The sequence below is a fragment of the Alligator sinensis genome, unplaced genomic scaffold (genome assembly GCF_000455745.1).
Source record: "Alligator sinensis unplaced genomic scaffold, ASM45574v1 scaffold872_3, whole genome shotgun sequence".
Taxonomy (NCBI): Eukaryota; Metazoa; Chordata; order Crocodylia; family Alligatoridae; genus Alligator; species Alligator sinensis.
In genome coordinates this window covers 1,454,689-1,481,133 of record NW_005842137.1, presented here as the reverse complement: position 1 = coordinate 1,481,133, position 26,445 = coordinate 1,454,689, and the positions used below count along the sequence as shown (strand labels likewise).

General features: G+C 48.4%; 2 protein-coding genes across 3 annotated transcripts in view; both read left to right on the top strand.

Moving 5' to 3' along the window:
- CDKN1A (cyclin dependent kinase inhibitor 1A) overlaps nucleotides 1–4,739 on the top strand; it is a 6,881-nt gene extending 2,142 nt beyond the window's left edge. The window contains exons 2-3 of the mRNA XM_025206011.1: nucleotides 2,061–2,474; nucleotides 3,450–4,739. Of these exons, the coding sequence (XP_025061796.1) occupies nucleotides 2,061–2,474; nucleotides 3,450–3,499 (464 nt within the window). The 3' untranslated portion in view covers nucleotides 3,500–4,739. The remainder of the gene's footprint in view (nucleotides 1–2,060; nucleotides 2,475–3,449) is intronic.
- Nucleotides 4,740–8,150: 3,411 nt separating this feature from the next.
- On the top strand, nucleotides 8,151–26,220 carry LOC102386840 (EF-hand calcium-binding domain-containing protein 4B). Of its 2 annotated transcripts, none has more exons than XM_025206009.1 (7): nucleotides 8,151–9,934; nucleotides 13,837–14,043; nucleotides 15,459–15,573; nucleotides 16,477–16,648; nucleotides 17,695–17,841; nucleotides 18,455–18,545; nucleotides 25,631–26,220. In XM_025206009.1, the coding sequence occupies exons 2-7, from the start codon at nucleotides 13,840–13,842 to the stop codon at nucleotides 25,835–25,837; spliced, it is 936 nt and encodes a 311-aa protein (XP_025061794.1). In that variant the 5' UTR covers nucleotides 8,151–9,934; nucleotides 13,837–13,839; the 3' UTR covers nucleotides 25,838–26,220. The 2 variants fall into 2 exon arrangements, with proteins under 2 accessions (XP_025061794.1, XP_025061795.1); XM_025206010.1 differs by lacking the exon at nucleotides 8,151–9,934 and adding an exon at nucleotides 10,796–10,984.
- Nucleotides 26,221–26,445: the final 225 nt, after the last annotated feature.

The window sequence follows — 26,445 nt, the reverse complement described above, 5'->3', positions numbered from 1 at the left end:
TGAAATCTTGCCAAGTGTAGGAACAGGACTGTTCCCTGCCAGTGCTGGTAGTGAGCAGAGCATTTCATATGCTCAGCTGGTTTTCTTAAGAGAAGTGCACCAGATCTGGCTCAGTGCGCTTCTTTGGGGCAAGCTGATAACGTGCGTCAGCTGTGGGCTTGTCCGACAAAAGGAAGGAAACTTAAATGTCCTCGTTCTAATACTGAAGAGTATTCAGCTCCATGTCCTTAGCGCTCTGTAGCTTCCACCGTCATGTGATGGCGCTGGAAAGACAAAGCATCAAGTCTCTAAACATCTAGTTGTGCCAGATCGCTGGCTGAGGAGCTGCCACTAGTGTCGAAATCGGTGGGAGGTACTTGGGGATTGGGCATTTGTATGGCTCGGTCCTGCGTGTCTGGAGGGGAGGAGGAATCCTGTTTGCTTTTATAAGCATCAAGTTCAAACTTGTCCCGAGCCTAGTTACCTGCCAGTGCTTGTTTGGACATGCTGAAACTTGCCTGACTCACCATGATGTCATTCCCTGAAGCTGTTCACAAGGGCGTGAGCTGCCGGGAGATATGAAGTTTCAGTTCTATTTTTAATCTGAACTTCTCCGGTTGGGGCTGAAAGGCAGGAACAGGATAGGTTGGATCAATATGCTATTGGCAATCGGACCACTAATGGTCAAGGGTGAAGATGTGCAAGCTGGATGTGGCCTTTGGATGTGGGCCTGTGTAAACTCCCAGGGTACTTGGGACTGAATAATGTGGGAAACTTGTGGCTCTTTTGTGACGGGGGGGTGTATGGGTTGCAGAGCTGACCACAGACCTCTTTGCTTGGATATTTGACTTGAGCTGTTTCTGGTCATGGACACATGTACTTGGTACGTGTTCTTTAGCATGTCTGATTCCCATGGTAAGTAATGGGGATAACCCAGGGGTGGGCAAAATGTGGCCCAGGGGCCAGATGCAGCCCACCAGGCCATTCTATGCAGCCCAAAGGACCCCTAAAAATTTTAGAAAATTAATATTTATCTGCCCTGGGCTGCCTGTCATACGGCCCTTGATGGCTTGCCGAAACTCAGTAAGCATCCCTCTGCCTAAAATAATTGCCTGCCCCTGGTATAACCAGATACTTGGCACACCTTTCCACCAAGCCTATGACAATCATCTCACGGTCTTGCTGTGCCAGATGCTGTATGTACAGATAATTCCTGCCCTCTGGTAAAGGACTCTCCTTGAGCACCTACAGGCTGCAAAGGGAGGCCATTAACCCCATGCATGCCCATGGGAAGGGAAAGGGGAAAATGTATACCCCTGTAGCAGAGCTGCTGCCTTGAACTCCCCTCAAGTCCAGGTCCTGTTTCTGGACTCTAAGGCTGGTTCCTCATTGCCACTATCTGCATACGGAGGTTTTGTCAGTAATTACCCAACAGCTTGTTACAGATAAATAGGTTGATTAACAACATGGAAAAGCTTGCAGCTTGTCCCCTGCAGCTTGCTTCAAAGCTTCCTTGCCATTGAGGTCTGGTTCTTGAGTTTAAGAAATGCTGCTAAAGTTTCCTGTTGCCTCATCTGCTCACAAAAGTCTTGTATGAATTTTCAGATTTGATTCTGGATTTTTATGATCTCAATTTTGAGGGAGGCCAGAAGCTTTGTGGTGTGTTCAATCACTGCTCAGTCAGTCCACAGGACTTAATTCCCAGGCCCCTTCCACTGGCTGGGATGGGGGCAACTCCATCCCTCCTGTTAGGATAAGGCAGGGATGGCTGATGAGAATGGCCCATGCCACGATTCTGGCAAATAACTTGGTGTTGGTCTAACTGACTACACTTGTCCGAAAACGGGGTTTGCATCCAAGACCTTTAGCACTCTCTCAGGTGAGCACCAGGAGTACCTCTTGCTTCTGGGAGACTTGGCCTTCATGTGGACCAGGCACTATCCTTCTATGGATTATATTTGCAGGTAGCCAAGTATGGGGAGCTCGAGGCAGCCCCTTGGAACAAGGAGCCAGTAACTGAGGTCCATCTGCATGATGTTGCTTTCCACTGTCTGTAACAGCACCCCTTCTTTTTCCTTCAGCTGGGAACATGCCTCTGTCACAGAGCAACCTCCGGCAGACCCCCTGCAGCAGGAAAAGCTGCAGAAACCTCTTTGGCCCAGTGGATCATGAGCAGCTCCAGAGCGACTTTCAGGACTCGATGAGGAAAAACCTGGAAGAAGCCCAGTTCAAGTGGAATTTTGACTTTGAAACTGAAACGCCGCTGGAAGGTGCCTTCAAGTGGGAGAGGGTCCCGTTTCCAGACATGTCTTCCGAGTACCTCTGCAGCCACTCCAAAGTCTCTGGAGAGAACAGTAGAAGCACTTCCACCCTCAAGATTCCCACAAAAGATCTCCTTAATCGGCCCTTCTCGGGTGAAACCATACAACAGGTCTCTGAGGCCAATCGGGCCAGCTCTCCAAGGCGCCTGAAACGCAGACAGACCACCATTAAAGGTAAGGCCGTGATGCTTGTGATTTTATTTAAAAAAAAAAAAAAAAAAAGAGAGAGTACCCCAGTGAGTATCCTGCAAGGGGTGGGTCAATGGCCACAGTCGGAGTTATTTATTTCGCACTTTCTGAGTTGCAGGAGCTGGAGCAAGGTTCATGACCACTTTGGAGTCTTCCCCAGGCAGGGCAGCAGCTCTGGATCAACTTGCCTGCCCTGTGGGAAAGAGCAGCCAGTGGGGGCTGCTGAAGGAAATAGGCTTAGCTCCCTTCCCTCCCATGAGGCAGCCCCATCCTTGCATGAGAACCCAGGAATGCAGGAGGGCCCTGCTCCCTTTAGTTTCATGTAAGCAGTGGGATGACTCTTCCCTCCCTGCAGTACCTGAGAAAGGGAAGAGGGTTAGAAACCCCTGGAGCAGTCCCTTCTTCAAGGTGGGAGTGGGGACATGGGAAGACGAGATGCTCCTACTGCTTTCCCTCTTGGTGAGGTTGGGGAAGAGAACAGGACAGCCCTAATGTGGCACAAAGGACTAATACTGGGGTGAACTTCTGCAGCAGGGGTCAAAGTGACCTCGATCCAAAAGTCGCACACCACCTGTCATGTAGGTGTGCAGGGAGATGGCCAGTCTTGCCTGGCCAAAACCATGGCTCTTAGATTCTGAGGTCAGCCCCTTGAGAAGAGGTCACATTTCCCCTCAATTTCCTATTGCTGCAGCACAGGATACTCCAACTAAGAGCCAGACCTTGCTCCCAGTGCTGCATTCTTGCCCAATGAAGCTGTACCTACCCTGGACATCCTGCTCTATATGGTTGAGATGTTCCTGATGACTTGAAGCAGGACTCCTGCTCACCCTTGCTGTACTTCCAATTCAGACAGCTGCTCCTAATGTTTCTCTAGGTGACTTATTTGATGAGACCGAGATTTGAAACTGCATCAAATGAGAATTAATACAATAGTCTCCACTTTTTTTTTCTCCCCCGTAGATTTCTACAGTGCAAAGCGGAAGATCTCATCCAGCAAGCCAAATCCCTGATCTCAGAATAAACGCTACTGTCTGTGCCTTTGTCTTGGGCACCATCACTGAGATCTGTTTTCCCCAACTAACCTTTAATGGAGCTATGTTGCCCTCTGAAATGCCTCCTGTGAAAGAACATGGAGGAGTTGCCTTTTGGGTAGGACAGAATCTGTGGGGACTTTCCTGAAGCTGCCCATGGGCCTTGGCTACCATCCCCTCTCTGTACTGTATAAGCTTCTTCCTTGATCTGTGTGTTTAAGTGGTATAGTGTTTATAGTGCCCTATTTATGATTTAGTCCTGGGTACCTAGTGACCCACCCATGTGCAATGTGTATTGTAAAGCATTATTTAAACTAGACTTGGATTATGCTTGGGTAAGTTCTTGGGACTGTGGAAGAGAGGGGATGACAGAGGCTGAAAAGTAGGCCCCGGAGGCTGGTGTGATGGTAATAAGGAGTGCAGCAAAGGGTACAAGAGACAGACAAAAGTACTCCCACCTAGAATGTGGGTCTCAAACTCCTGGAACCATCCATCTTCCCTCTCCTCCTGGCCACTTCCTTGAGCCCAGGATGCAAAAAGAAGGTGGAGAGGGATCTTCATCTTTAGGTAGCTGTACCTCACTTAAAAGGAGCAATGGGGTGTCCAGCATTCAGGTTCTAGCTCATGGGATCAACTCTGGAGCCATTTATTTGTGTCTCCTCACTAAGCCTCACCGCTACTGAGCAGCTTCACATGCATTGAATTTGCACTGGAAGGAGAGAGCCATGCACGCACTGTCTCTGCCTTGGTGGCAATGTATCAGTCCAGTGGAGGTTACCACTCTTCCTTTTTTTTCCTTCTAAAAGAATAGTCTGTTGAGGAGGAAGGAGATGCCATGGGCTATGTAGCAAGCACCCCTGCTGCACTGACTTACAAATCTGAATCAGTTTGGGGTGGAGCCTCATGGGGAAGAGTCTCCTAGCATCTACCCTGTAACTCAGGTCGGGTACTGTTCCTCTTTCAGGCTACTTCCACGCAGAACTGAACTTACCAAGAGAATTATCATGTAGCTCTAAAGTGTGTCTTGTTTCTGTATTAGTGGCAAGTGTTTTGTGAGTTGTGCAGGAAGCCTGGACAGGGGTGGAGGAGTCCACTTGGCAGGCAGCACCAGGAATGCTGGTCCATCTTGCATTTAATAGGCTAATGTACTGCTCTGGTCTTTCCACACTTGTATGAGATCAGAATGTGCCCTGAAGGTTGCTTTTCATAATCTCCCCCCCATGCTAATGCTACATCTAACTGGCTTCTAGCACAGGCTGACCCAGAACATGCTCGATAGAGGATATAGTTTCCCAGTAGCTAGGCTGGACTTCCATAATAGAAGCAGAGCAACTCCTCCTGTGGGAGGCAGGGTGATGTTGTGGCTTGCTGTACCACAACCACTTGGCTTCTGCTGGTCTAACTAGAACTGGAAAAAAAAATCCAGTTTATGCTACTGGATCTCTTCAGGTGTTGGGCAGGACCATCTGTGCGTGAAGGAGGAGCATATGCTCTTGTTAGAGATTGGTCTGAAGCCTTATCAGAAATCCTGAGACACGTTATCTCATCCTACTGATCTTGGACTGCTGAACATAGGCAGAACAAGCCTCTGCCATGGATGGACTCAGTCTTGTCCCCTTCTCATCTTAATGCACTTTGGTGTCAGAGAAATGCTGGCAAACTCTTAGCACTAATAGGATCTTATTTACAAATAAACTGGAGAATCAACTAGAAAAGATAGTTTAAAATATAACTTATGAATAAAAACATCTTTGAAAAAAACTGAAACTGTTGCATGTCTTCTGTTGAACATAAACTTCCACACCTTTATTAGTGGAAGTAATGCATCTTTATTTCTGGATTTCCACGTGCCACATGCCCTTAACACCTGGGTTTCTTGCTCTGCTATACATTCTGTTGCTACTTTACCCTATACATCATTAACCCAATCCCCAAATGGGATAGGTACTGCCCTTACAGGGGAGGGTTGCAAAGAAAATGTGTTTAGAGATGGGATTCTTATTGGAAGCTGTGTTGTGCCACCCTCCGAGTATGCTGCAGCCATGTCACTTGCACCCCGCTTCCTCCTCCCACTCAGTCTTCAATGGCTGACTTGATTGCACACAGCTGGAGGCTGCAAGATGACACTTAGACACAGGCAATTTTTGCCATATCTGGCCACAGAAAGTGGTCTATAGCCGTGACCAAACACAAGTGTATGGTTGCAGGCTGCTTCAAAAATGGCCGATCAGAAATCTTCCCCCCCGCCGCCTCATTGTATGAGTATTTCAAAACCGAGCTTCTTCTATAACTTGTGTCTGCGCGGCCTGCCAGCCTTTCACAGTTTTGAGAACGGAGCGGGGAAAAGGAAACAGAGGGAGTTCAGTCTGGGTTGTTTTCAGCTGGTGCTGGAGGGTGGGACAGGTGTACTGGAGCCCCCCTGAGGTGGGGAACCCTTAGAAGAGCTCCCTCTGCTCCCTTTCCCCCTCCAATTCTGAACACAGCACAGGCTGGGTGGGGGGGCATTGCTAGGGGAAGCAGCCCGCAGCCTGGCAGCTAGATTCCCCTCCCCCTGGAACCAGGAGTGAGTTTCTGTTTGGTCTGGGGGGGATGTTGTAATTCCCACAAAGGGTTTTCAGTTACAGTGGGGAGCTGCACTTCTGTCTGCATGCTTATTTCTCTGGAGCAAAACCCTCTGACCACTTGTGTCCTTTCACACAAATGGATCTGCCTTTGCAGCCCTTACATTAGTGTAAATCAGCATAGGTTGGGGCAGCATGGACCAACCTCTTTGACAAGTGCGCTACATGATGGCCTTGCCCCTTCCTTGGTTGCCACTCTCTTCCCATTTGTCTAGTCTTCTGCTCTGCTTTCTGCTACCTGATTCCCTATACCACACACTGTGCCACTGGGGGGGTTGCTTGGCCACCCTTGCATTAGGGCACAGACAGGACAACCACTTAAAACAGTTTAATCTGGAACTGGGCTGACCTACAAGCCTGTTTAAATGGCTAAAGCTAACAGGAATGGTTCAGAAGTACACCTGGAAAATCAAGTAATATATTTGTTTAACTGGCTCACTTGTTAGGTGTGGATGCCCCATGCTCTAGGACACTGCCTCCAGGCATGTCCATCCCATACTGCATTGCTCCTTTTGGGCGCCCCACTCCCCTTGACACTCCACAGCAATTGTCTGCTGTGGTACCCAGCTCTGGTACCCCAATCCCTCTGTTTCTCTTGCTTGTTCACTAACAACCAGCTGTGTCCTCACTCCCTACTGCACTCCAGTCCCTCATGCCTTCCCCAGCTCCAAGGAACCCAACAGCCTGGATCTAAGCATTCTTCCCCTTTCCCCCCAGATCAGTGAAGCACACGCAAGCTTCAGTCATTTGTAGGCTATCCAAGTTTATTGAACTCACATTTAGGAGAGAATAGAAAACAGAAGTGAAAAGGCCCCCAACCCAAGGCCACCCATCCCTGGGACCCCCAAAGGCATAGGTGCAAGCACTTCCCCCACTCACTGGCTGAGGGGCATGCTGGCTCTTACCCCCCTGGTGTTGGGAGTCGCAGCACTTCACACACTGTGAATGGGTTCCCAATCAGGGCCGTTTGGGAATGGTTCAATTGTTAGGTGTGACTTGTGGAGCTGTGCTGGACTACAGCTGTGCACCTGACTTACCCATCAAGTCCCTTTCTCTGCTGCTCTAAAATAGCTTGAGCCTTTTCACCTAAGAAATGCTGTGGTGCTTTCTCTAGCCTCCAGGGGAGTAAAGGACCAAGTCTTGCATCTCCTGAGCCAGGAGCCTTGCCTTTGCTAATCTAGACCTCTAAGCCTCCCTGGGGGTGTTAACACCCTACAGATATTTGCAGAGTGTTGTTGTGCTATCCCTTGCTGCAGCTGAGCCAAGCTCTACAGATTTAGCCCTTTTAATCTTGCTTCTTACGTCAATCTGGCCGACCCCTCCAGTGATGACTGCTCCCCTGCAATCCCCTCCAGTCTGCCAGTAGGAGAAGGAGATCGAGCAAGTAAACAGGTCACTGATGAACAGCTCTGGAAATCTGTGCTGCTCTCAAGATGATGAGCTGGGCCCAGTTCTAGGGTTGCTCAGAGAGCAATGCACAAACACAAAGCAGCAGGATGAAACAAAAGGAGGACGTGTGTGTGTGTGTGTGTAAAGCACAAAAGACCCTGCCTCTCCCACCACCAAATAGCCCAGTGATTGGGGTGCATGTGCACAGACTGTGCAAGAATGACGTCCAAATCTTTCCCCAGGCAAGTGCCCTCACTTCTAGGGTGTAGGTCGGGGAGGGCAATTATTTCGGGCAGGGGGCCACTTACTGATTTTTGGCAAGCCATCGAGGGCCGCATGACAGGCAGCCAAGGGCAGATAAATATTAATTTTCTAAATTTTTTAGGGGCTCCACTGGCCGGAAAGAATGGCCTGGCAGGCCATATGTGGCCCGCAGGCTGCATTTTGCCCACCCTTGGTGTAGATTGTAGCAGTGTTGGTCTAAGGACATAGGCAGACAAGGTTATTTGGGTAGATGTAATATCTTTTATTAGACCAACTCAAATAGTTGGTAAAACTCTCATCCTGAAATGACTGTGCTGGGTCCAGACAGTCCACCCAGGAGCAGAAGAAGTTCCCAGGGGAAAACTCCATCAAAACACTAAATCTCTGTGAACCAATGTAGTTCAGGTGAAAGAGCATTTAGGGTGGCCGTGAGGGAAGTATCTAAACAGTGGTTTGGGAAGTGTCATTTGTCCTTCCCCACCAGCATCAGTGTTTATACACTTCACCAAGGCATACTGAGGAGACATGCAAGTAGAAACAGAGGACTGAAGTTGCATCAGTTCCTCGCCATTTCATGTGTTTCAGTCACCATCAGTGATCACACATTTGCTTTGGTAAGGCCAAAAGGCACCTTGCAGCTGCTGCTAGAATGTGCTTCAAAGAAATGGGGTCTCTGTGGACCATGAGCCCTGCCTGCCCTGTCATATTAATGTGATCACCTCCCAAATCCTGTAGCCTTCTATGAGCAATACCAAGAAGGGGCTTCTTATTCTGGGAGCAAGGAACAAGATTGAACTCCTCCTCTATTCACTTACTCTACTCTACTTACACTAGTAAATCAGCCCCTCCCAAACGCACCTGCCTTGAGTTCTGCTAATGGCTGTAAAGCCACAATATCTGTAACAACTGTCCTGATGTTAAACTCCCTGCAGCTGATTGTTAGCCCATAGTACCACACAAGTGCTTGCCAAACAGGTTTTACTTCAAAACACAGGCCCAGGGGGGTTGACAGTATCAGCCTTCCTGTAATTCTAAGTGAGCTTGGCTTTGATTTCCTAAATGGGGAGGCAGATAGGATCTGTTTGCATGGGTGTAAAATGTTCTCAGGGATATTTGCACTCACCCCCCATGATGCACCTGAAGGGAGTAGGCAAGTGTAACGAGAGCTAATCTCAGCTTTGGTGAGCAAGGATCAATGCTGGGCACCTCTCTACAGGTAATGAATAACTCTACTCAGCACTCAAATCCCTGGCAAAATCTAGGAGGCCGTTTTGGCATGCTGTATCCAGTGGGGCTTTGGCAGTGTGGAGAACCAAAGCAGAAAGAAAGCAACAAGTCCAGTTGCATTGTCTCCTTGCAATAAATAAAATAACTAAACAGCCCAAGAGCGAATACCAAGTGAGATTTTTAAAAGTTGGATGAATAACAGAGTGGGCATTTCAAAGGGGCACGAGGGAATGATGCCCTGAGTTCGGAGCGCCCGAATCCTTCAGGTTCCTTTGCAATGCCCACCCAAAATGTGCAAACTGAGACTGAACCAAAACCCAAGATCCAAAGAAACGGGAGGCTTGCAGTTCAAAACTCTGGATCTAGATCAGAATTACGCAGACAGGTCTCTGTGCCATGGGAGTGTTATTAGCGTGGGAGGCTAAGGGCATTCACACCCGTGTTGTTTATATAGCTTCCAAAGGCATCCGGGCCTGTTTAAAACATGTCACTGGACCAAAGAGCTTATCTTATCGCCAGTGGACCCGCTGGTTACAAGTCCAGTAGCTTGCTCTGAGTGAGGAGGTAGATTCTTAACTGGTCCTCACAGCAGATGGGACTTGTCCGTGTGCCTCACTATTTTACAGCGATGGTGTCCCTTTAAATATTATTTTCACAAGTTAAGGTTACAAAGCAGCATCTGAGAACAGGAAATGCAGGGAGGTAGGTCTCACCCGACCGCGGAAAACTGAGTTGAGCAAGAAAGACAGCGACGGCTCAGGCCTGAGTTGGGCGGATAACGTGTAACGGCAACATCCCTCCTCTGCGTTCTTACCGAACTAACTCCCCTGAGAGCTTGGGATCCCTTTCGCACAACAAGCCGGTGCCCTGCGCTTCAGACAGGCTGAAACCCTCCCTGAAGCACTACTAGAAGGTAAGACAGATGGGCTGCTCTTTTATTCCTGAGCCTGGCTTAGCCTGGGACCTGCTGCAGACACCTGAGCATCAGGGTTACTGCTGTGCTTCCAGGTGAAGAAACAGCTCCTTTTTGTGCCTTCAGAATCATTTGACTCCTGGATTTGCAGCGGTGCACTTCTAAGCACAAGCAGAAATGCTTTGATGCTGATATTTAAGGGGGTTGCGCAGGTGGCTGCGATCTGCATGAACTGTTGTGAGTAGAAGGCCATGTAGAATCAAGGAGACTCCAGCCTATTCATCTCAGCTGGGTGGGATCCTTCAGCTGGACCCACTGGCTGTGCTCTGTGATGAGAGGAGCCACAAGGCCATCCTGCTCTTGGTACAGGATGCACCAGTAAGATTGGACTGGGGGATGGGCAGGGACCCAGATTTCCTATTATCCCATGTGGTCACCTTATGCTTCTGCCAATGGGTTGATTCAGAGCAGACATACGATGGGGACCCAGGGCTCCTACTCAGGTTATCTTTATTTTGAAGCCCAGTGGAGGCTTCAAATGGTCTGCTCGCTTGCTTCCTGCGTAGGCTGGATCCTTATCAGCACCTCTTTTAACCGTTGCTAACCTTACAGCACACTGTAGTGAACTCTGCTTACTCATCAGCCCTCTCACCCCCACAGACAGTCATGGCTAATCTCTGTAGCTCACATCGAAATGCCATTTGTTTAAATGGAATAGAGAAGAGTTTCATGCCACGTGTGGTGGCAAGAGGGGCCAGTGGTGAGTGTGCTGGCCTGCACTTAAGAGGAGGAGTTTAACCCCCTGCTCTGCAAGAGACTCCCTGTGTGACCTCATACTTATGTATTTTTTGCAGTGAAAAGTTATTGGATGAAAAGCAGGCACAGTATGTTGGGAGTAGGACCAAAACCCAGGACTCTCCCTTCCCAGCTGAGAGCTCTTATCACAGGGCTGCAGAGACAGTTTCTTCTTACAGTCGCCCTCCCTCTGGCCCCCGTGAATCTTGCATTCTCGGCTGCAGAGTGGAGGAGTGGAGGCAGTCCCCAAGCAGGGTAGGCCACAGCTGGTGGCTAGGGTGCTCTCAGGAGTGGGGTAAGGGAAGATGTGGCTTTGAAGCCCCTAAGGGTGAGTAGGGCATTGAACACAGGGCAAATATTCTGGCCAGTGGGCTGTTATAAAACAGGGGTTACTGTATAATAGGAATTAGTGCTTTCCTACTGTATGTCTCATCATCATCTCCTCCTATGTTAAAAGGGCTGCATGTACCCACACAAAAACCCCGGGCATTGAGTCCAGAAGGTGTTTTGTACTATGAACCCCCAGGGGCCTCACCCAAGACTACAGGCAATGCCAAGGGAGAGGCTGGTTTTCAGACAACCCCCTTCTTTCAGCAACTCTTGTTGGCTGGTTTGGGTACCTCCTTGCTCTCCACACTGGTTGTAGTGAATACCACTCCCAGGGTTTCTAACTTTGCCCAATCACTGACCAGGAGTTTTGTTGTCTGGCACAAGTTTGTGAATTTACACCCCCAGCATTGGGATCTTGGCCCCTTTGTTGATCTGGCCCTTCGCGTCTCCGCTTCTCAGTGCCCCAGCTGCAGCATCAGGATAAGAGCCATGCCCTCCTGCACAGGGGTGTGGTGAGGACACACATCAAAGACCCAGTGGTGCTCTGAGCTTGCAGCGAAGGGAGCCGGAGAACCTGGGAGAGACGAGTAGACAGAGCTGGGGTTTACTGTGAAATGCAGGTGTAAGACTGTAGACAGGAGCCTCAAAGGGATTCTCTTCGTGATTTTTACCACCAACGTCTAAGAGTCCCCATCTGGGATGGCTCCAAACTTTGCAGCCTGTTGGGAAGGATTTAAAAAGTGCTATAAATAAAAACCAGAAAAAATTAGCAGCTCTGCTAAAGGGCTTAATAAGAAGCCTGGTTTGCTTTTACGCTGAAGTCTCAACCTGTTTCTCTGATAGCCTACGGCTGGGTCAGGGCTCTGCACCAGACTTGATCCTAGCTGCTGCCAGGAGAACCCCAATTCACTGAAACCTGATGGCTTATAACATATATCCTACCCTAGCCTATCATTTTCTTTTCCGGGAATGAACTTTCAAAACCAAAAGCAGAGACTGTAGCTAATCCCAGGACTCCAGGAACTGAGGCTTTAAGAAAAATGCCAAATATCCCAAGTTGGGTGGTGGAATTGTAAGAGTAGTACAGTGAAACCCACATGGCCTTTGGCTTCAGTTCCCCAAATTTGAGTTTGCTGCTGTCCTAGGGGGCTGAGTTTCCTTCGACAAGGAAAGTCAAAGCCGATCCAGGAGGCTGATCTGCTGCTGCCATTCACAGGATCTTTTTTTAAATTTTGTGTCTGGAGCCAAATCAGTTCCAAATTCTATTGATTGAGCACAGTTCAATCGTTCAAGTCTGTGCAGCGCTACCACCAGCAAGTGTCCTACCTCCCAGACTCTTCAGCCTGAGGCTTCAGATACTCTAAAATCCATGGCAGGCATCCTACGTGCAGGCCCCAAACCCAAAGCTATTGGAGTTCTGATGCCCCCTCATCTCGCTTGCCCTGTGCCAAGGAGCAAGTTAGAGAGAAAGCCCGAGAGCAATCCCCCATCACCATAAATTGTGTAGTCGAGATCCTCCCATTGGGAAGCCTTAGTAGACTCTTGCACAGGTGCCCACCTGCAGTGCAAGGGAGTAGGGACAGGTCTCCACCCTCTAACTACACCAAGTCATTCAAGGCTGAGAAGAAGGGGATCTCCCTTGCCAGGTAAGTAAAGCCACCTGGGATGAAAACCATGATCATGGTATCTCCTTTACCAGATCTCTCTCCCCAGCCCCATCACAGATCGGTCGCTCAGAATGAGTAAGGCATTTTACACTGCAGTGGCACTGTCCCTGTCCTGATGAGTTCAGCCTCAGACACCATATATAAAGGAAGAGCAGAAGTAAGACCATGAACATTCCCAGGACCTGCCTTTCCTGCCCTTAGCATAAGGGATGGGAACAAAAGGGGCTTCAAACTTTTTGTGCTTCTTGTAATCTGCAAAGATGCCAAGTAAGCTAGAGTTACCCCAAGACTACTTTAACCTATGCTCTGCCTCCAAGGATCTTCCTTTGTGAGCCCTGGGAAGAAAAGACTAGCTCTAATGTGCCTGCAACCCACCTCCTGATGGCAGAAACTAGGAGCAAGTCTGGTACAGAGCCCTTACCCCAGCATCCCACTGCTTCCTGTACAGCATGATCTGCTGCCAGAGTGGGTATAAATGCAAACCGGGCCTCTTCAGACCTTTAGTGATTCAAATCCAGGAGGCTGATCTGCTGCCATTCACCTATCTGCTGCCATTCATTCATCTGCCAGGTGCTTTTGCTTGAGGCTTGACTCTTGGTATCTGCAATGCTGCTTTCAATCACTCAAACCCAAGCTCCCCTCCCAGTTCAAACCCTCAGGACACCTGGTTTAACTCCTTTACTTGTGGCTATTAACATCCAGTGTTTTGATGAAAAATGCCAGAGAGAGGCTTTGGTTTGGGCAGAGGGATCAATTCTGGGATGCTTTTCTCTCCCTCTGTGTTGGCTGAGCAGCAGGATGGTGTCAGGGCCAAGCCACTGGACCTGAGGAGTAGGAGGTCCATCTCGAACTCTCTTGGCTCTTATGTGAATTCCCTATGTAGCCACAGGCAGCTTCTTTAGGTATCAGTTTGTCAGCTGCAGGGATGTAGCCATGTGGCCAGCAGGGGCTAGGAATAGTGAAACTGCCTGTACCTCCTCAGTGTGAGAGGTCTGTGACCCAGAGAACTAATCCAGTTAAAAGCCTGTTACTTAGATGCACTGAGGGGAGGAAGGAGAGCATGGTGCCCTCTTATTTCCCTCTTCAAAGGGCTGAACTGTATGTTCAAAGGCTATGGAGCGGAAGAGGACTCCAACCAAAGGCAGGCGGCTGGGCTCCAGCCGACGGAAGCAACTAAGAGAAATGAGTGACCAGGCAAAGGAATCCTCGATCCTAGAGGAGGAGCCAGTGGCGTCCGAAATAATGGAAAAGGTCCAGGATTTCTTCCGGGAATGCGACAAGGACCAGAAAGGATTCCTCACCCGTGCCAACATGCAGGTAAATTGCAGGCTTGAGCATTGTCCTGGGTGAGCTGAATTCTGCCTCCCGGAACCAAGGGCTGGGGCTTGACAAAAGCACTAGGCCTGGAGACAGATCATGGGAATAGAACTTAGGAGACCTGTGATCCTACTCCTCAGTCTACCCCTTGTCTCCTGTGTGACCATGGGAAAGTCACAGCTCGCTGTGCCTCAGTTTCATGCTTTGTAAAATGGGAAAATGCTATTCACTTGCCTTCATCAACCACACTGAGATCTAGGGCTGACAAGTGCTATTTCATGGCTAAGCACAATAACTGTATTGCAAATAGATGAATATGAAGCTAGTCAGTCTCTAAGGTCTGAAGCTCAGAAGAGCTCTGCCCCATTCACCTCCCAGAATCAAGCCCGTGCTCTGCAAATTGCCCAATGAAAAGCCAAACCAAACATGTCATGAGCAAAAGTGGGTGGGCTGGCTTGTGGTTAGCTCATGGGGCTGCCTGTGACTCACCACATGGTTCTGATAAATCACGTTGTTTCCTGCCTCAGTTTTCCCCTCTGTTAAACAGGTCTGAACATGCCTCTCTGCTCCCTAGAGGTGTTTCATAGATTTCTAGGGTCAGAAGGGACCTATTAGATCATCGAGTCTGTGTTAATAGATACCTGGCATGGATGTTTCTAGACAAGGGCAAAATCACAGATCACAGGTTGCTATTAAGTTTTGGATCTGATCCTCCCAAGTCTGCAGAGTAGACGGTTTTCAGCATGGCGAGTTGGGAAAGACTTGGTAGTCCCAGCAGGGTGTTTGGAGGTAGGAGTAGGTGGATAGGAGCTCTGTGCATCTGATTCTCCTTTCAGCAGTGCAAATCAAGAGTGTTGTTTGTATTACACTGCCTGTGTTTGAGTCATTGTAGATCCTGTACAGGGTCTCTCTGCGCCACGACCAGGGAAAGGCTCAATATGGGCAAATTCACCCTGCCACAAAAGTGGGCCACGCTTCTGAGAAGCAGAGTGAGTTAGTTCCATGCTGCTGCAGCTAGACTGACCAGTACACAGTGGCTAGGGTACATCTACAATGCAGGTGCCTGAAGCTTAGACCTACCCCTAAGAGAGACTGACTGCCTACAGTGAACAAGGGGAAATGGGCACAGAGAAGTGATGTGCCCTGTCCAAGGTCCCCTGGAGGCAGAAACAGAAGCAGAACCCAGGTTGCCTGAGTCCCAGTTGCTGCCTCTGTAGAAATGAATGGAGTCGCATCACTTTCATTGTGTGGAAATGGGATCAGGTGCAAGAAATACAACAGATTAGGGCAGAGTTGGGGCTAGTTACCCTTGTTGCTTAAGCAAAGTGCCTCCCTGGTGGGCGAACAGCTCCTTTCCCCTCCCCTCCAGCTACTGCAACGGGTTAGTCACACTCGGACATTTGCATTGTTTTTAGAACCTGAAGATGAGGGATCTCCCATGCAGCGCCGAGGAGCTGGAGTTCATCTTCGATACTCTCGATACGGATAAGAATGGATCTTTAACGACAGAGGAATTCACCACAGGGCTGCGTAGGTGCCATTTCGCTGCCTTCAAGGAGTCAGTGTTGCCACTGTATAAATGAAGTAGTTGTGGTAGACCCCCAGCGAGGAAGGGGGCATCCCAACATTTATAGCGCAATGGAGGCTTGTGCGGTGATTTCAGAGTATGTGCAAAGACATGGCCATCTCTCCTGATCTTTCAGCCCAGAGGAGAGTGTGGATTCATTCACTGTAGCAGGGCAATGCTTTGCTGCATGGTTTGATTAGTGCACTGAGAATATCTGCCACTTCCACTTCTCTTTTTTCAGAAAAACTGGCTTTTCCCTTAGCACGGCCCTCCAACTCTGCCATACGGCCTGCATGGCCCACAGGCTGCCTCATGTGCCTGGGCTGCCGCACAGCCTTTTTCTTGCTCCAGGTGCTTGACATGCTCCAGGTGGCTGGACTACCTGGCATTGTCCACCTGCTGCCCAGATATCTGTAATGCCCAGCCTGGCTTACCCACCCAAGCTCCTGTCTCTCCAAACTGCACCATTTGCAATAATTAACTCCAGTCCAGCTGTGAGTGTGACAGGAAGCCAGGGGCTGTTCCTCAGGCTGGTTCCTCCCTCTCTCACACGGGGAAGGTAGTATGGACAGTCTAGTTTATCAAACATTTTCTTGTCCAGATCCTTCCTAGCACCTAGAATGACATCCTGGATGCTTAGCCCCAGGCTTCTAAACAAGGGACCTGGTCAGGCTCCTGAAGAGAGGTGCTGAGTATCCAGAAAATCAAATAGCTGCATGTGCTCAGAGATCCTAAAAAACACTTTATTTGGGTGTGTATTTGTATTGGAGTCTAACATTGAGCCCCCAACTTAGAAAATCTTGGCCTTGGGCTTTACTGTTCTGTACCACCAGGCCACTGAAGTATCTTTGTTTATGTAATGGCAGGGCAGTTCCTGAGCACACAGACTGCAACCAGAGAGCATCGGAGGAGGAAAACAGCTTCCCGGAGGGTGCACATGATGTCTGCTAACCTGTCTCTGGAAGATGTGGATAGTGAGGAAAGGAAATGCTTCATAGACTTCATGGACCAACTGGGTGCAGAGAACATCTTTGAAGAGTAAAAGCCCATCAGCCACGTTTTCATTTAGTGCATGGTGGTTGGGACCCATGCAAGCCTGGGTTGGGATTGTGAATCTATATGGGACATCCAGGCCAAGATCTATCCCCCATACAGGCCACCAGGAGCAAGACGGTAGGGAGCAAAGGAATAGCCTTAAGACACCTTTGCCCCATGCTTCCTATGCCTGCTCCAAGGGCAGGGGCACAGGAGTTGAGAGTCAAGTCGTGCTCACCTGCAGTCTTATTGGTGGCCCTTCAGTTGCGAGGGACCTTTTTAGTCATCAGGCATGAGTTGCTGTTCCTTGAGATAAAGAATGCCACAGCCCCAGTGCTCACAGCCAAACTCAAGGATCTTTCTTGGTCCACCTCCTGGAGGGTTGGTCGGTTGCGGAGCTAGCCACCTGCCTTGCAAAGAAATCCTCACTGAATGGCAAGCCTCCTTCTAACATGGTGCTCTGAAATGCTTCCATTCCCAGGCTCTAGACTGTCACTAGGGCCCACTAAAAGCTTTTTGATAAAACACTTTCCACTCCAAAACATCTCCTCAGCCACCACCTTTGTTCCATACAAAAAGCCTGACATTTTACTTTTCCCCTTTTTTTCAATTGTACAAGAATTTGCGTTTCCTTTCAGTCAACCTTGGACACATTCAGGACAAACTTTGAATGAGACCAATGATTTTCCTTTTTTTATTTTTTATTTTTAATTAGCAGAAAATAATTTCCCCTTTTTTTTTCTTCAATGAGTCCTAACTCCCCTCCCACATTCCTGGCTCATTGTCCCTCTCTACAAACCCAGAATTACTTGAAAAGCCCTTTCATTCATGTTCCTATAGACTCACTGGCATTCAGACTGCTATGGGGAAGGTCTCAAGCCCTGCAGAGACTCTCTGGAACAACAAGTATTCTCAGAGAGCTTTTTCCCCAGTCTAACCAGTAATGAGACCAGAGGGCAAAGATCCTCCCTGCCACTGCAAACAGATGGAAGTGGGCCACTGGAATCTGCAAGCTGCTCACCTGAACGCATCCATGTCTCTCTCTCCAGCCAGTCGGAGATTTGGAAGCTGTGGGTGAAACTGCGTCAGGATGAGCCGCACTTGCTGGGCAACTTGGAGGAGTTCCTGGCCAAGATGACAAATTGGATCAAGGAAGCAAGGAGTGAAAAGGCAACCCTGGAGCTGACCTTAACCAAGTGAGTCACACTGCAGGATTGGGCTGGGGATCTCACAGACCTAGCCCTACCAAAGGGAGATGAGTGAAAAATAGGAATGATGGAGAAGGACCTAAGGGAGGGTTTCATCATTTCCATCTGTGGGGCAATGGGTGGCTTAGGAGGTTGCTTAACAGCTGGAAGCATTTGATGTCCATGTTACATGATCTGATCCAACCCAGTTCAGACCAAATGTCACCGAGGTCTCTGTTGGCCCAGAGGAATTGTGAGGAGGGGTCCACATCACAAAACCACCACTGCAGAAGGGTGGTCACAGCAGTGAGACATGGGGCTCAGAGCCTAAGCCAACCTCCACTGACTGGAGGGACTCCAGATGAGTTAGATGTGTGCCAGATCAGGCCCAGTATCATCAGCCCAGCACCGCCCTTGCTTCTGTGAGTGGCCTGGGCAGGTCAAGTCATATGAGTAGGGCAGTGCGGAGCAGAAACTTGTCTAGCTGCTGCCTGCTCTGTTGGGGGAGAAGCCTCTCCAGGGCTATCCATCAGTCCCCTTTCCCCAGCATTATCTGTGGTCAAAGAGCTCAGTCTGGTGCGATTAGACCCATGCTCAAGCGCCCCTCCTTTTGCTGTGCCAGACAAGTCACTGAACGCAACAGGGAGGTGCAGCATCTGTACGAAGAAATGGAGCAGCAAATCCACCAGGAGAAGCAGCGGCTGCAACATGAGGTGGGTTCAAGCCCCATGCATATCTGATCACCTCCAACTCCCATGTGTAGCAGGGTGCTCAGGCGAGGGGAGAGAGGCGGTTATCCTTTCCCAGGCAGGAGGGCTTCATCTGGACCCAGAACTTGCTGCCTCTCTGACCTCTGGGAGGTGGGCTGGGAAGAACCTGAGAGAGCCACGGAGGAGCTGGGCCTGCAGGGTGGGACATGGGGAGCTTGGCAGCTTTGCTTCTGCCTGGTGTTCAGCCAGAGGCAGGGAGCAAGCACACAGAAGTACAGGAGCCACCCAGGTGCAAATGCGCAACAGGAAGTCACTAGCTCTGCAGCTGTTTCTCTCTGGACCCCACATTTCCTGGTCATTCACAGTGATGGCCTGGGGCTCACAAACATATGTCCATTTTGCTCCTAGCAGCAAGGATGGGATTCTTCCCCTCTCAGCTTTGTTGTTCCATATCCACCTCCATATCCTGCCTGCTCTGTTAGGGCTTCCCCAGGGTTCGTATTACACGCAGGCTCTTGGGGGTCTGTGGCAGTGGCAGCGGGGAGCTGGAAGGAGCCGCTGCTGCTGCCTGAGCTGGTTAGAAAGGCACAGGGTGGGCTGGGGGCTTCTCATCGTAGCAGAGTCACTGGCACGGCTGTTTGAGTGCTTGGGTCAGGTCCCAGAGGACTGGAAAAGGGCCAAAGTGGTCCCTATTTTCAAGAAGGGGAGGAAGGAGGATCTGAGTAATTATAGGCCAGTCAGTCTCACCTCCATCCTTGGAAAAGTCTTTGAAAAGATTATTAAGGATCATATTTGTGTGAGTCCACCGGGAAAAAAAATAATTCAGCAGAGCCACCAGCATGGATTCGTAGCAGGTAAATCATGACTGACTAATCTGGTTTCATTTTATGACCAGGTCACAAAACGCTTAGATGCAGGAATAGACGTGGATGTCGTTTACTTGGATTTTAGGAAGGCCTTCGATATGGTATCTCATCCCATTCTCATAAATAAATTAAGAGGCTGTGACTTAGATGATTACACAGTCCGGTGGGTGGCAAATTGGCTTGGGGGTCGTGCCCAGAGAGTGGTAGTAGACAGGTTGGTATAGACCTGGAAGGATGGGGTTAGTGGGGTCCCACAGGGCTCAGTCCTTGGACCTGTACTCTTCAATGTCTTCATCAGTGACTTGGATGTGGGTGTGAAGTGCACTTTGTCCAAGTTTGCGGATGATACGAAATTGTGGGGGGGAGTGCACACTCCAGAGGGTAGGGAACGATTGCAGGCAGACCTGGACAGGTTGGAAAAGTGGGCAGAACACAATAGGACGCAATACAACAAGGACAAATGCAGAGTGCTGCACCTAGGGCATAAAAATATCCAGCACACCTACTAGCTGGGAAGTGATGCTCTCAGCAGCACAGAAGCAGAAAGGGATCTTGGGGTCATAGTGGACTCCAAGATGAACACTAGTCGTCAGTGTGACGAAATCATCAGCAAAGCTAACCGCACTCTATCGTGCATCAGCAGATGCATGACAAATAGATCCAAGGAGGTGATATTTCCCCTCTATGCAGCATTGGTCAGACCACAGTTGGAGTACAGTCAGTCCTCGGACTTAAGACACAATTGGTTCCTGAAAACCTTGTCTTAAGTCAAAACATTGTAATTCGGAACCAATTTTCTCATAAGAAACAATGTTATAATGGGGGATTGGTTCCTAAACCAAGGCCCAATACCTTATTTTCACCAACAATACCCCAGAATTTTGTACTTGATCAATTATAGATGAGTAATATAGCTACATTAATGTATTTATATTGTAAATAGCAGTCACATTGATTTGGAAGGACTTCTTTGAGGTATCTTTGCTGGACTTTTTGAAAGGCTCTTGGTTGGACTTTTTGAAGGGTTCTTGCTGGAGTCTTCTTGGGAGTCTTGATTGCAGGTTTTTCTGGACTCTTGTCTGTTTTCTTAAAGAAAGCGTCCAAGGAAGTTTGGACAGATGTTCTCCAGGGAGATGAGCAACGCAGCGAACTTGTTTGCTGGCATGGCGTCACATTGGATCAAGCATTGTAAAGTCAAAACTGACATCATAAAGTTGAAAACAGGGTGTCGGTTTATAAACATTGCAAGTGAGAAACGTTGTAACTCGAAACGCTGTAAGTTGAGCACTGCCTGTACTGTGTCCAGTTTTGGGTGCCATACTTTAAGAAGGACATGGATAACCTGGAGAGGGTCCAGAAGAGGGCCACTTGTATGGTTAAGGCTTTGCAGGCCAAGACCTATGAGGAGAGACTGAGGGACCTGGACCTCTTCAGCCTCCGCAAGAGAAGGCTGAGAGGTGATCTTGTGGCCGCCTACAAATTCATTAGGGGGTGCAGCAAAGGATCGAAGATGCTCTGTTCATCAGGGCGCCTCTTGGGGTAACAAGGAACAATGGTCACAAACTGACAGAGAGCAGATTTAGGTTAGACATCAAGAAAAACTTCTTCACGGTAAGGGTGGCCAGAATTTGGAATGGGCTTCCAAGGGAGCTGGTTCTCTCCCGTATCTTGGAGGGGTCTTTAAGAGAGCTGGATAGGCATCTGGCTGGGGTCATCTGACCCCAGCAATCTTTCCTGCCCATGCACAGGGTCAGACTCGATCTGTTGAGGTCCCTTCTGACCCTAGCATCTATGAATCTCTCTCTTATGGGGGGGAGGCTCAACCCTCTCCAAGCCCCCCCTGTATTTTGAACCCTGGGCTTCCCCGGCTACTTGCCACACAACCCCCTTTAAGTTCTGAATGCATTCCCTGATGTATCATCTTCCCCTCTCATCCAAGTCCCAGAAATGCTTCTTCACCCACCCAGCTGGTATAAAAAACCACCTTTGAATCTTGATCCATGTAGGGCTTGGATAAGGGACCAATTAAATAATCCTGGCAGAACCATCCACACTCCATGTTCCAGGTCTGACCTCTAAATCTAGGATGCCCTTGCCTTTGCTTTGCTGTCTTTCCTACCATATGTTTTCTCCCTCGTTCCCTTCCTTTTTCACTTAGGTTTACAGACTTTTTTGGAAAAATATATTCCTATATGCATATAGTTATATATACAATATCCCACAAAAGCATTCCTACACACACCTTAAAAATGCATACCTGTTCCCCCTTCTGTCTACCCCAGTAGTTGTGCCTGAATTCATAGCGGAGGGAAAGCTATTTATAAAGTGAATTTGTCAGATTATGGTCATTAGTTAAGGAAAACATGCACATTTTGCTGTCACAGTGGGTAAGCAAGTTCAACATAGAGTTAAAGGAAGTGATGGGATTCATTTTTTTTGGTTACTTGTGTGCATGCACACACCTACCCTTGACTATATATGTAATTTTTGTCAACGTTTCTCTGTCACCTGGGTTCTGGGAAGTGGGAAGAAAGTTTGGGATTTCTAGACTGGGCTGATTTCTTCTTGGGGAAGAATTGAGAACATGCAGGCTCAGGCCAGGCCTCCTTGGTCTGCTTGATACACAGGATACCCATGGATTTCATTCACCCAGGCCAGAGATGGCACACACAAGGCCAAAGCTTCCTCAGCTGATTATATCCCAGTAGTGCCCATTGTGGACACTTGTGATTAGAGTCCACTGTACAAGGCACTGTATGAACTCATAATAAACAGTTACAGGAAAGCAGGGCTGGAAAGGACCTTCCAACATCATCTAGTTCGGGCCTCTGCTCAAGGTAGGAGCATCCCTCACTAAATCAGCCCAGTCAAGTGTCTGTCTAACCTGTTCTTGAAATCTTCCAAGGATGGACACTCCACAATTTCTCTAGGTAGCCTGTTCCTATATATCAATAAACGCACACATACAATTAAAATGATATGACAATAAACAAACAAAGCAAATGATACTTAAATAAACAAATGACAGAAAATTTCAGAACAATAATTTGATTTTACCCTGCATTTTAAACCTAATAATGCAGCTCCTACTCAGTGTAGGAGATTAGAAAGCAATTTCTGCCTCTGTCCTTCCTGCCAGGGCTCCCTACAACTTCTCCCGTCATCCTGTTTCACTCACCCGGCTGGCTGAGGGCCTAAAATCATTCCCTATGCTCAAAAAAAACTAAAGGCAAACACTTGATCTCATGGCAAGACTTACATATGCTTTCTTATCTGGCCATTTACATACAATATCCATTGCATTCTTAAGGAGCTTATACTATGCATATAACTTCCTGCCCCCAGGGGTGTAATTGTTCACCAGTGACTGAGAAATCTTTCCTGCTCCAATTATGACCAGGAGAACATTTGCAGCCTTTCAGACATAAGGATGACTAATCCAATATCCTGAAGATACTGTCTCTCACTTAATTTCTCCACTGTGAGAAATGTCGTTACCTGAATAGCCTGTTCTCAAGTGTTATTGTTACAGGTCTGTATTCAAATATAAATTCAATGCTGTTTGGAAGGGCCTGGCTCAAGTGCCACATACCATGTCCACAAGGTCTATTTAACTGGCCATTAAACATACCCATGTCAGATGCTTATTCTTATCAATGACTTCTCTCAAGTGTGAATAGGTCAGGAACACTTAAGTGAAACACTGCCCAACTAAATAATCTTGGCCAAAATACGAAACAAAAAAATTACATTCATATCAAATACCACAATTCATACCAACATAATAATGATAATGGTAAATACCTTGAGGCTACCTATACATAGAGACTACACATGCTGTATCAATAAAACCAACTCAAGAAAACACACGTGATATTCGACAAACCTCTCAAAATATTGCAAGTTCGTGATGACGTGCTTCTGGTCCAGAAAGCTTTCAAGCTACCCATACTAGCAAGAAAAAGGAAGTGATATTATCTCCTTCTCACCAGTGCCCAAAGAGGTTAAGTGACTTGCACAAGATCACATAGGGAATCAGTGGCAGGGCCAGGACTCAATCCCAGGGGTCTAGCAGTCCAATCAAGTTCTTTGTGTGCAGGACCATCCCTTCTCTTCTCTTTCATGAAGCCAATTTGTTTTCAGGGCCCCAGCTCAAACCGGTTTTTTCTCAGTCCTTTGCACCAGCAGGTGTGATGTAGCTGTCTTTGGATTAGGGCTGGCATGCCAGTCAATTGACCAATCAAATATTGTTAATTGACCAGTCAATTGAGTGCATGTTTTTTGACTGGTCAAAGATTATAGGAATTTTATTTTAAAAAACTATATTTTTATAGTTTTCTTGACAGAAATATTATTTTTATTGTTTTTTGACACATTTCTTAATGGAAAATTGTTCTTTTTCTGTTGTTATTTGAACCTATTGGCAATTTTTTACAATTTTTGACTGATATTTCACTGGTCAATTGACTGAACTTTATATGACCAGTCAAATATCCAACCGTACTCGGGACATACTCATTTCCTATTGCTGCTGGGTGTTTTGACCTCTGCCCTTAGACACACATGTGAGTTATGAGTCATTCATAGTGCTAAAGGTGTCACTCAGAGTTGCTCCTCGGCGTGTGCTTGGACGTCCAGTTGGAGCCATTCTGTCTGGGCCTCCAGGCTGGAAGGAGCCAAGGTCTGTAGTTTGCCTTTTGTTTGGTCAATGGAAGCTGTGTTACATTCCAGCTGAAATCATGGGTCAGACTGCGAACATTTGCCCTCAGCTTTAGCTACTCAGCCCTGAGTGCAGTGCAGTGAGGGAAGAATGTGTCACCCTGGGTGGCATCAGGGGACAGACAGCTCATTTAAAGAAGCTGGCATTAACGTCTTCTCTCGAATCCAGAGCAAGGCTAGAAGTCACTTGCAGAGCACGGAGATGCAGAGAGCACTGGCCATCAAGGAGAGGGAAGTGCAGCACCTCGTATTGGCCCAAAAGGAGGTGAGATGGTCTGTGTCCTCCCGACAATGAGCTGTGTGTGGGGAGGACTTGGACCTAGTGGCAGAAATACTCAGGTGTGTGGCTGGGTGAAGCATCCATGGGAGGCTCCTTCAGGCACCAGACTGGGCACTGCTTTGTATCAATGCCAGCTGAATCACTCCACTGAAAGCATCTCTTATACCATGCCAAAAACCTTACAGCTGGACCCCCCTTGAACTAGCACTGCCAATCAAATCCTATTCCCCATCCTTCTTTTTTTTCACAGGTTCTGGTTTCTGGCCGAAACAGAACTGTACTGGAATCTCTTATCCTATTAACCGGTTGCTTGCTGCTTGGATGTCTCAGCTATATACAAATGCAATGAGTTTATTTTGTTGTGCTGATGACGTTGTCCCTATAGCATGTGTTCTGCTTCTGGGTGGATCGGGTACACCCAAGTGCAAAGCACCTGCTGCGATGCTTGATTTAGCTGGCACACCTGGACAAAGACAACTGTTGTACTTTGAAGTGTTGCAGACTTGAGTGGGCGGTAGAAATCTGGTGGGATGGTGAATGCAGCTTGTATTGCCAAATAGCACAGATCTCTGTTGCATACTCATGCGCTTGTTCCACTCATGGAAATTCCACCCCCAGAACCAAGGCTGGGTAGGCTGCAGAGTTATGAAGAGCCAATTGCTGATGGAGCTGATTCTAGTTTCTCTCTCCTCCTTATACTCAGCTTTTTGCACATCTTTTCACAGCATCTGATGAAGTGAGCTCCAACTCACAAAAACTTGTGCTTTATATATCTTTACCTTGGTTAGTCTATCAGGTGAAAATCTATCCTGCCTTCTACAAAAACAACTCTTCCATTGCACTGGCAAGATCCTACTGAGGAGAGTAAAATGCTAGGTTGCCTGGATATTTCAAAGTAGTGATTCAAAGTCAGGCCATCAGTCAGCCCCGCTAATCCTAGCCAAGCAGGGAACTGTCCCCTGGGAGCAGGTGGAAGATGGGGCTACTCCTTTGTGTCGTTAGCTTGGGATCCAGGCTTCAAGCCCTGTGTGAAGCAAAAGGCAGTGCATTTTCTGCAGAGGGCACAAATGCATTGGAGCTGGCCTACAGGGAAGCTTGGCCCCAGGCCCAGGATCCGATTAGCTCATTATTCATGGGTTTGTGTGTGTTGCTGGTGAGTCTAACAGCCTCCACACTGGCTCCTCTCTGGGTCTTTGAATTCACAACCTCTTTCCCCCTCACAGCTTGAGACTGAATTTTATAGCCTCCAGACCAACCAGCAGGCTGCCAGCTCTGAAAACCAGCAGCTAAAACAAACCAACCAGGACCTGGAGACCCAGCTGCACCAAATCCACCAGCAGCTCCAAGAGACCCACGAGCACCTGGGTGCTATGAAAAGCAGGGTATCCCAGCTGCACAGTGAAGAAATGAGGCAAGTACTCCTCAGGTAGTCACTATGGGACACCACAGGCTGGAGAAAAGCCTTTGGGCTGTCTAAAGGTCAGCCTTTCTCCCAGAGAGGAACCCCCAGATCACGGGTGAGGCAGGAGCCAGTATCTGTGCTGGAGGGAAGCTTGCCCTACTGCTCCCCCGGCCATCCCTGCTCCATGGACAGAGTTCTGCCACCTGTCACCAGTCTGAATGCACATGGTACTTTCTGCACATCCTTTTTCCACTCTTCAAATAACCCCTCTCTTCTCTACCTCAATCTCACCAGCTGTCCCATGACGGGATCCCTCACTGTGCTCAGCAAGGATAGCAGCATCCTGCAGCTGAGGCATCTAGGTGAAGGCACGACATGTATGGCATCATACACAGCAGTTGTAACATCACTGTTGCCTCTTTCTGTTTGCAGGGACAGACCACTGGCTGACATGTACTTTGAGACTCCTTTGCCTTCCCAGGTATTTTGTCTGAGTGGGGACAGGTCATGGTGATGGGATTGCTTCTGTTCTCATAGCTCTGGGGAGCCTTTCACATTGCCTTTGCCTTCCCTTGCAATATAACTGGCTTCCTGCCCTGTGGCACCATCCCTTCAGAGAGGAGTTGCCTAACTTCA